We start from the raw sequence: 10,206 nt of genomic DNA, 5'->3' as shown, positions 1-10,206 counted from the left end.
TTATACAGACCTAGTTTTGACTTGGATTGAGAAAGAAACAAAACCGGCCAGGCGATGGTGGTGCACAAAAAGAAAAAAAAAAAAAAAGAGAGAGAGAGAAAGGCACAAAACCAACTGACTTTATGCTAACCCAGCCAAGCTAATTGTCTAGAATTCCTCAAACTAAAAGGTTCAAAATAGGGTTAGTCCTAGTGTGGGGTTGAGTGTGCTGGTGGAAATGTGATGATTTCAGTTTATATAGGCAGGTAAGATTTTGCTGATAAAAGGCTCTTGCTCTTCTCTCCTTATCCCCCGTGGTGCCTGAGGTCAAACCCACAGCATCTCTCATGGTAGGCAAGTGCTCTATTATTGACCCGTCTCTTCAGCCCAGTGATTCTGCCTCTGCTTCCCCTGCTTGCATTAGTTACTTTATTATTGCTGTGTTAAAGTGCCATGGCCAGGGAAGCTTAGAGAAGGGAGAGTTCTAAAGCTTGCGCTTTTAGAACAGCCCATCATGGCAGGTAAGCGTGTCAGCAAGCATGGCTGTGGGAGCAAGAATCACTGAGCTCACAGCGTGAACCACAAATGCTGAGGAGAGAAAGCAAACTAGAAATGGCCTTGTAATTTTTCTTAACCCACCCCTAGTGAGACACTTCCTCCAGCAAGGCCACATTTCTACACCTCCCCAAACAGGGTCCCCAACCAGGGACTGTGCATATAACTGCCCAAGACTATGGAGGTTGTTTCTCATTCAAAATATCACATTTCTTGACTACCCCCATTTGAGTTCTAGGTAATTTCCAGTGTCTTATCAAAGATAGTTCTTAATAGGCCAGAAGATGGCGTTTCTCCTTGTTCCCTTCTCTCCCAGTAGCGGGAAGACCAGCGTGTGCGGAGTAGATAAATTTGGTGTTAGTTTCTGGTAGGAAAAGGACACAGAACAGAGCCAGGTTATGGTGGTGCAAGTCTTTAATCCCAGTACTCAGGAGACAGAGGTAGGTGGATCTCTGAGTTCGAGGCCAATTTGTTCTACATGGTGAGTTCCAGGACACCCAGGGCTACACAGAGAAACCCTGTCTTGGGAGTTCGGAGTTGGGAGTGTAGAACATAAAACAGACACGTGACAAGTTAGTAAAGGTTGCTTTGGGTTTGTCGGGGAAGGAACAGCCTTGATGTTTTAGTTCTGTGCTAAGGATTGAATCCATAGCCTCATATCTGCTAGGCATGTATTCCACACTGAGCTGTGCCTCCAGCCCACATTTGGAGTCTGTGGGATCACTAGATGGACCTACATTTGTAGCTATTACGAGTAACTCTAAGCATAAGCTATCCTGGGAAGGAATACACTTCTGTAAGGATCATTTCTTAATAACTTTGATTTTGTTTCTGTTAGTCTAGTATGTAGCTAAGGCTGGCCTCCAACTCATGATACTCCCACCTCAACTCAGATCACAAACAGGTGCCATATCCCCATCTTTGTTCAATTTTTTCCCTTCTTTTAGGTTAGGCAATAGCATACGTAGCCCAAATCTCTCCTTCAGTAGCCCTTTTCCCACTAAAATCAGTGGGCTGTGAACAGAGGATAATGGGACCGTGCTTGGAAGCCTGTGCATGTGCTGACTGTTGATTGGGTTTTAAGAGGTCTGAAATAGTTATTTTTTGTCAACTTGACACAAGCTAGAGTCATCTGAAAAGGGGGACCCTCTAGTAAGAAAATGCCTTTATCAAGTCAGTGGGCAGGGTTCTTGACTAATGTTGATGTAGGTGTGGGGTGTCTAGCCCAGTAAGCATGGTTACTTGTGATTAAAAAGCAAGCTGGACAAGCCATGAGGAGCTGGCATGTAAGCAGCATTTCTCCATGGTTCTCATTCCTTTCCTGCCCCAGGTTCCTGCCCTGACATCCCTTAGTGAAGGCGTGAGCTGTAAGCTGGGATAAACCCTTTATTCCCCAGCATGCTTTTGGGCCTGGTGTTTATCACAGCAACAGAAGGCAAATTAGGACATGGCTCAGCCCATTCTTGGACGTTGTTTACATTTTCATGGGTCAAGGTCTCTATATATGACACATGTACCATAGGTTTACGACCTCCTTTCTATTTGTGTTTTCCATCTCTCTCTAGGGTGGCAATAGTTTCCAAATCATTTGAAGGGAAAACTGATCGAACAGAGCAGTGGTATGGAACGCAGTACAAGCAAGAAGCTATCCCAGAGGACGTCATTCAGGTAGGATCAAGTCACCTGCCAGTCAGCCTGAGGTGGGAACCATGAGAACAGGCTCCCTCCATCCTTCAACGTAGGCCCCAGGGTGCAGAGAGTGCTGGCCCACCACTGTCCTTATTGTCCTCCTGGGAAGAGTGAAAGAGGAGCTAGAGAGCTGGAGGCGGAGCTTTTCAAGAAGTAATGCGCTCTGGCACTTTGCTGTATGTTTATCAAACCACCAGGGCTGCAAAATAGACTCCCAACTTGATGCATTCAAGCACTGCAGTGTTGTGAACACAGAGGTGCACAGCGCCAGGAAGTCGAGGGCTGAGGAAGTCAGGCCATGGAAGACAGGCTGCAGAGAGCTGGCAGCATTGCTACAGTCCTGGCTGGGGTGCACACTGGTTTTACTTTTGGGTAGTATTATATTTTCCCCTCATTGTCTGCTTACTCTTGTTGTCAACACATGAGAGTCGTGATTTATTTCCAAGCACTTGTGTTTAGACTCCATTTTACCACATTTGTCAGTGGTTGAGGCTTTGCTTAGCTTCATAGAATCTTTTTCTGTCTTGCCTTATTGGCTGTGGATTACTCAAAAGTACCAGAAAACATTACAAGTAATGAACCTTTCTTCTTCTTCTTTATTTTTTAATTTAATTTTTATTTTTTTATTATTTATTTATTTATTGGTTTTTCGAGACAGGGTTTCTCTGTGTAGCCCTGGCTGTCCTGGAACTCACTCTGTAGACCAGGCTGTCCTCGAACTCTTGAACTCAGAAATCTGCCTGCCTCCTCTGCCTCCCAAGTGCTGGGATTAAAGGCGTGTGCCACCACAGCCTGGCTAATTTTTATTTTATATGCATTGGTGTTTTGTCTGCATGTCTGTATGAAGGCATCAGATCCCCTAGAACTGTAGTTGCAGACAGTTGTAAGCCATCATGTGGTTGCTTGGTTGCTGGGAGTTGAACCTGAGTCCTCTGGAAGAGCAGCCAGTGCTCTGAGTGAGCCATCTCTCTAGCGCAAACTTGTTTCTTCAACATAGTAAAATAAGGTTATTTTTTAAATATATATATATATATATATATATATATATATATATATATTTTATGTATATGAGTATGCTGTAGCTGCTTTCAGACACGCCAGAGGAGGGCATCAAATCCCATTACAGATGGCTGTGAGTCACCATGTGGTTGCTAGGAATTGAACTCAGGACCTCAGGAAGAGCAGCCAGTGTTCTTAACTGTTGAGCCATCTCTCTAGCCCAGTAAAATACATTTTTAACTCTGTGTGCGTGTGTCTGTGGAGATCATAGGACAACCTTCTGTAGTCCTTTCTCTCCATGTGGGTTCTAGGGATGGAGCGTAGATGTCCACGTTAGTGTAGCCAGTGCCTGATGAGCCATCTCTCTGATCTAAAAACAAGAATTTAAGAGAAAAAAAAATATCACTGATACTTCAGGTATCTCCGACATTGTGATGCCCTCCAGGTGTAACTAAGTCCATATTCTTAAACTGAAGAAACCTCTTCTTTCTTCAGTCAATGCTGGGACTAAAATAATGTGAAAACAAAGAGACTCCCTCACGCCCCTGTTTATCAAATCATGACCATAAAACTTCCCGTTTACCAAATTGTGACCACAACAGCCTTGCCCTGTAGAATTCTTTGTAAGTTTGTCTGGAAGTACAGAGGGAGAAGGCTTGCTGTGTACTTCTTAGCCTCAGCTCAGCCTTTCTGGAGACTTAAGCTGCAGGTGAAAATCTTTGCTCAACTCTCTACTGTCCCCATGCAAGTATTGACTCGGAACTAGAATTCCAGCATCTACAAAGCTGTGACGTGTCAGCTAAGTAACAGATGACTTAATTTATAGTTAATGCTGTTTCTTCGTCTTTTGGGCTTTTAATAATAAAACATCTTTTATTTGTGAACCTGAACCTTTAACACCAGTCAACAGTGTATAAATTAGGGTTCAACAATGATAGGCCTGGTTCTGTCCTGCTTAGCTGCTGGAACCATTTATTTCATGTGTCAGTCTAGACATAAGTCATGTCTTTGTTTTTTGCCCTTGTCTTGAGTTGTTGGCTTACCTAACAGTTTGCATGTCTTCTGGAAGAAGCACCTGAAGTGGTGGTTGGTGAGAATGCTCAGTGGTTAAAGGCACCTGCTCCCAAGACTGATAACGCAGGTTCAGTCAATCCCTGGAACCCACATGGTGGGTGGGAGGAGAGAACTGATCCCTATAGTTGTCCTCTGACTTCCACACAAGTGCCATGGGTATGTGCAGCTGCATACGAGATAAATAAGTGGAAACATTAAAAGTACCGACATGAAAGAAGTCCCGCTAGCCTGGACTTCAGGTCATAAATGGAGGCATAACTGAAAGTGTGATTTAAATATGCCTGTGTGCATGATTAGTTTTTAAAGAACTAGAACAGGTAGGGACTTATTAGGTTCCCTTTGTTCCATTAATTCAGATTTTTATTTATTTTTATTTTTTATTAAATTATTTTATTTATTTAATTTACATTCCAAATGTTGCCCCCCTCAGATTTTTCTTTAAGCAGATGATTAGAAACTGTAGAAAGAAAAAAAATGTATAGATGAATGTAAAATAGAATGAAAATAGATGAATGTAAAATCTCTTAGTACCAGAAAGATAAACTCAAGTTGCATGAAAAATCTATCAGAAGACTCTGGTTGTAGCCCCTTTGTATACCATGGAAGAATGTTCCTTCCGATTTGCTTACATAGCGAGCAAAGACACCAATTTCGTTTGCTTGTTCTCTCTCTCTCCCCTCCCCCTCTCCCTCCCCTCCCCCCCTCTCTCTGCCCCCTCACCCACTTCTTCATTTGTAGTTTTGACAGGGGTTCTCATTATCTAGCCCTGGCTGGCCAAGAAGTCAGCCAGGCTGGTATCCAACTGGGGATCCTCCTGCCTCAGCTTCCTGAGTGCTAGGATTACAGGTGTGAGCCACTGTGTTCAGATAACATTTGTCATTACTTTGCAGCGTATGCTGTAGATCAAACCAGGGTATAGTCTCAGCCCAAAGACAGTATTCTTAACGTGAGTTATGTTAGTAATTGCCTTCATGTGTGTGTTTTTTATTATTCATCTAGAAATGGCAAAATGCTGACCTGAATGGGAAATTTAAACTTCCAACAAAGAATGAATTTATTCCTACAAATTTTGAGATTTTGTCATTAGAAAAAGATGCAACACCATACCCTGCTCTTATTAAGGTAATTGTTAAATCTTCAGTTTGTTTGTTGGTTTATACACGTGGGATGGCAGTGGTGGTGTCTTATGTTACCCAACTCTTGAGGGTCAAATGATCCTCCTGCCTCAGCTCCTGAGTCTCTTGTTCTGTAGGGACACACTACCATACCACAGAATCAGTGGTTTTAAACATAAAGGCTGACCTATTACAGAAATGAAGGTAATTTCTTATATTTAGAACTTTGTTAATTTAGGATTCATCACATCCTAAGAGAAGATAGAAATGCTGTAAAAGAATACAAGAAATAACATGAAGTTAAAAATGCAACAGCAAAAAAACCTGAACAACACAGCATCTAGACAATGGCTTTGCTGCAGAAAAATAAAGTCAGGGAGGGCTCTAATCAAGTCAGTTGAAAGGTCCCAGGCTCATCTCCATATCTACTGAAGACCTGATAAAGAATTGGGTTTGCACCACCTCGTGCAGGGTGGTGAGAGGAGCCAGTCTGAGGCCTGGAAGAAAGCCTGTGGAGGGAGGCTGTTGGATGTGCTACCTTAAATATGGAGGTTCTGATGCTAACAGTGGCTTCTCGGAGCTCCTAGAGTTACAAGAGGGGGAGGGGGAATGAGCGGGCTCCCCATTTTGTTTTCAGAATGTTCCTTTCATATGTCATTTCATACCTTGGATAAAGTTGTAGAAAAGTCCAACATAGTCTCGGTTCTAAACATACAAACTAAAACTCAAGACTGTGGACGCTACAGTCAGTTGTTTTTGTCTTCAGATGACCCAATACCATTGTTTAGAAACACAGAATTTCATTTATCTTTTTTTTTTTTTTTGGTTTTTCGAGACAGGGTTTCTCTGTATAGCCCGGGCTGTCCTGGAACTCACTCTGTAGACCAGGCTGGCCTCGAACTCAGAAATCCGCCTGCCTCTGCCTCCCGAGTGCTGGGATTAAAGGCGTGCGCCACCACCGCCCGGCTGAATTTCATTTATCTTAAACAACTAGGTCTGTTTCCCTTTTTAGATGACTTTAATGAGTTACTATGTTACAGAAAGGAGACTGCTTCTCTCTGGGTGAGAGCTACCGCTAAGCTGTGTCCTAGTCCTTATATTTTCAGACAGGGCCTTGCTGTGGTGCTCAGGCTGGCCTTACACTCAGTGTAGCTGGGCTAACCTCATTGCTCCTCCCCTAGCTTTCCAAAGGCTGCACTGCAGTTGTGCCCCATCCCTGGGGGGGGGGGGGGCTGTTTTGAAATGTTTTGTCAGAGTAAAGTGGTGAGCACATTACATCATTTATGTACACCTCCTAACAGAATTCAAAGTTTAAAATGAACATTTGAGCGCATATAGTATAGAATGAATGAAATACGTTAAGGCACTATTAGATTGTTCGTCTTTGTATGTTTTCTATTGCAGGATAACAAATTATTCTAAAACCTATCAGCTTCAAAACCACAAACATGATTTTAAAACTCACTTAAAACCACAAAGATATACTTTCTGAGGGCTGGGGTTCTGGTTCAAGTTCTGTAATGAGGTTATGGTCAGGTGCTGTCTATGGCTTTGCTCTTTGGAAGGCTGAACTAGGGCTGAAGAATTCTTTCCCGGGTACAATATTGTGGTTAACAGGCCGTGGTCTTTAACATGTAGACTCCCAAACTCCATAGAGCTGCTGACACAGCAGCTGGCTTTACCCAGATGACTGACTGAAAGGGGAAAGTCAGTGACCAAGACAGGAGCCAGAACCTTAGAATTCAGTCTCGGGGACAGAGTGCTGTTGAGTCTGTCCGTCATTTTTGTTAGTTAGGCACACTAACCCTGACGAGAGCCAGACTACACAAGGGTGTGAATCCCAGCCAGCAAGGGTTGTGGGTCACCGTAGAACAGTGGTTCTTACCCTTCTGATGCTGCAACCCTTTATTATAGCTGGTGACCCCAACCAGCTAAATTATTTCATTGCTACTTCATAACTTTAATGTTGCTGCTGTTATGAATCATAATGTAAACACCTGATGTGTGACACCCCACATACAAAGGGCTCACAACCCATAGGCTGAGCATAGAGAACTGCTGCCCTGGGGCTGGCTGACACACTGATCCGAAAGGGCTCCCAGTGTGCAGAAAGATGATGTCAGAGTGGTTGGTACTTTTGTCTCCCATCTGTCTCCTCACCATGCTCTCATCTCCCTATCCAAGGGGAGTAGAGGGCTGACTGCTCTTTGTCACAGAGGCTAGCATAGTCTTCTCTCTGGTCTGCTCGATCGCCTGAGTACTTCAAGGTTGTAGAGCCTTTGCGCCTCAACTTGAAGAGTGCTTTGGGTGGACATTTTTATGGAATGAATATATCTCTGTTTGCCTAACCACACTGTTTCTCTGTCCCAGGATACAGCCATGAGTAAGCTGTGGTTCAAACAAGATGATAAATTTTTCTTGCCAAAAGCTTGTCTCAACTTTGAATTTTTCAGGTATGTAATTGAATCTAGCCAAACAACTTAAAAAATCAACAGTTAGATTTTTGTTGAGTTTTCTGTTCTTAAGCATCCATATCTTGAAATAATAAGAATTAAATTTCTCCTAGCCAAGAAAAGGCTGCAAAGAATTGGTGAGAACCAGAGTTCATTCTTCCCTGCATTACTGAGTGTAATACCCTTTAGCTAAAGCAATTCATGTTAGCTCTTAGTAGGAGGGGCTTCTTAGCAGTCAGGACTTCGGAATCTGAAGGAGTTGTACATTTATTCAGAAGCTTCATTAAGGAAAGAAGTAACAATTGGAATGTTTTTCTTGGTTCATTTTTTTTCGATTCCTGAAACTTGCCTGGAGATGTGCCTGCGTTCATGTGTGCATGCGTGTGTTTGTATGTGTGCCTAGGGTTGTGTACAAGTGTGAATCAATAAATACATGTGTATATGTTTGAAAGGTACACATGAATGTGTTTATACACAGAGGGAAAAGAGGGAGATGGGGTTTCCTCGTGTGATGGCCTTTGCCTCTTGGAGAGGTGTGTGTACGGAGCCAACTAACAGTTACAGCATAGAACTTAGGGAAGGCTCTTCAAGCTCTAGTTAAACCTGCAGAGGAGCGGGGCCCAGAGAGCACCTTGACTATAGCCTCACTAAAGACCTTGAACCAGAATTACTGACTTGACTTCTCACATTTCCTGTCTTTGGACATGTGTGTGTTTCATGGTCAAATGTTAGTGGTTGTAAACTGCTAAAGTTTAGAATACTTTGAAATAATATAAGTGAGCACACAGGCAGGCTGCTCTCCTGCCTTAACCCTAGTGTTGGCATTACAGACATATACTACCACACCTGGCTCATACTGTAATGTTATATTTCTAAAATACAGTGTTCTTTTAAAAATTAATTCATCCTGTAACAGTGTTCAATATGATAAAAAGCTTCTTTGAGTTTTACATTGTTCAAATGGCAAGACATAAAGAGATAACTTTAAATGTTTTGGAAAGGAAAATATGTAAATATGAAGTTAATAATTTTCGTGAGTAAATATGTTAAGATTATAGGGATATGCATAGTTCTCCATACTATTACATGTACGTATTTTCTAGCCTATTTTTAATTTCTTGGGTAGTGGGAGTGAATTCTTTGCTTGTTTGTCTGGTTGGTTTAGTGTTTATAAAATTTTCCTAATTTATTTCTGTGTATGTGTATATGTTTGCATATGCATATATATACGTATATGTAGGTACTCTGGAGGCCAGAGAGGTGTTGGATCCTCTGGACCTGCAGTTATATGTGAGCCATCTGGCGTGGATACTGAGCTTGGGTCCTCTGGAAGAGCAGCAGGCATTCCTAACCTCTGACCTATTCCTTGGGTTTGGTTTTTTGAGGCAAAGTCTCACCCTAGCCAGACTGACCCAGAACTCAACATAAAGCCCCCATACTGGTCTCAAATTCATGATGATCCTCCTGCCTTAGCCTCCTGAGTGCTGAGGTTACAGGAGTGAGCCACCACACCCATCACAACGGATAGTTTAATATTCTAAGCTACTTGTCCCCATTTCCCTTGGTTGCTGTCACTATAATACTTGATTGCCTCACAATACCTTTTGAGAAACTCTTTAATATTTCTCCTCGGATCTCCTCAGCACTGGTTCTGAAATTGAAAATGTCTGGTTCTGCAGATGTATCTCCCTCCCCTGACCTATTTTTCTGTAGAGAATCACTGTTGACCTTGTCATACATACATCTGAATAGAGAGTGTAAGTAGCACATGGTGAGGCATGCCTTTGATGTCAGCACTCAGAGTTTGAGGTTAGCCTGGTCTAGAAATCAAGTTCCAGGATATCTGGGGCTACACAGAGAAACCCTGTCTTCAAAAACTAAAAAATAGAGGGAAAAAAAAGAAAAACTGGAAAAAAAATTGTATGTGTCTGTTGCATATGTCCTATTCACCTTTTCAGAAATAGGGTTAAATTCTGTGTACTCAGTCACAGTTTCTAAGACCTTATGAACAGATGTATCTGTATAGTATCTGATTACAATGTGTTTGAGCCAGATTTTACATATTTCAGTGGAATCATGGTGTCTCTTAAAAGTTAAGTTTTAGACATACTCTAGTGCCCTAGCACACATTTGTATGACCTGGTATTCTAGGACACTTGTAATTCTCTTCTTGGCTTGAGTCATGTGACACTGAACCTCTAATCTTGGTCCTCCTGACTTTCAGCCCCACCTGATGCTCTAGTTGCCAGAGAAATGACTTTGTTGTGGTCTTTTGTTTTAATGGGCCCTAGTGTGCTCGCTCTCTCTCTCTCTCTCTCTCTCTCTCTCTCTCTCTCTCTCTC

At 42.5% G+C, this 10,206-nt stretch overlaps 1 protein-coding gene across 1 annotated transcript in view; it reads left to right on the top strand.

Moving 5' to 3' along the window:
- The window catches only part of Ide (insulin degrading enzyme), a 95,874-nt gene that overhangs the window by 59,673 nt on the left and 25,995 nt on the right, over positions 1–10,206 (top strand). Inside the window, exons 12-14 of the mRNA XM_028773473.1 lie at positions 2,100–2,202; positions 5,296–5,418; positions 7,782–7,864. Of these exons, the coding sequence (XP_028629306.1) occupies positions 2,100–2,202; positions 5,296–5,418; positions 7,782–7,864 (309 nt within the window). The remainder of the gene's footprint in view (positions 1–2,099; positions 2,203–5,295; positions 5,419–7,781; positions 7,865–10,206) is intronic.

The sequence above is a fragment of the Grammomys surdaster genome, unplaced genomic scaffold, assembly GCF_004785775.1.
Source record: "Grammomys surdaster isolate TR1022 unplaced genomic scaffold, NIH_TR_1.0 229, whole genome shotgun sequence".
In the NCBI taxonomy this organism is placed as follows: domain Eukaryota; kingdom Metazoa; phylum Chordata; class Mammalia; order Rodentia; family Muridae; genus Grammomys; species Grammomys surdaster.
The sequence above is the reverse complement of the archived record's forward strand: the minus strand, read 5'-3'. Positions and strand labels throughout refer to the sequence as shown.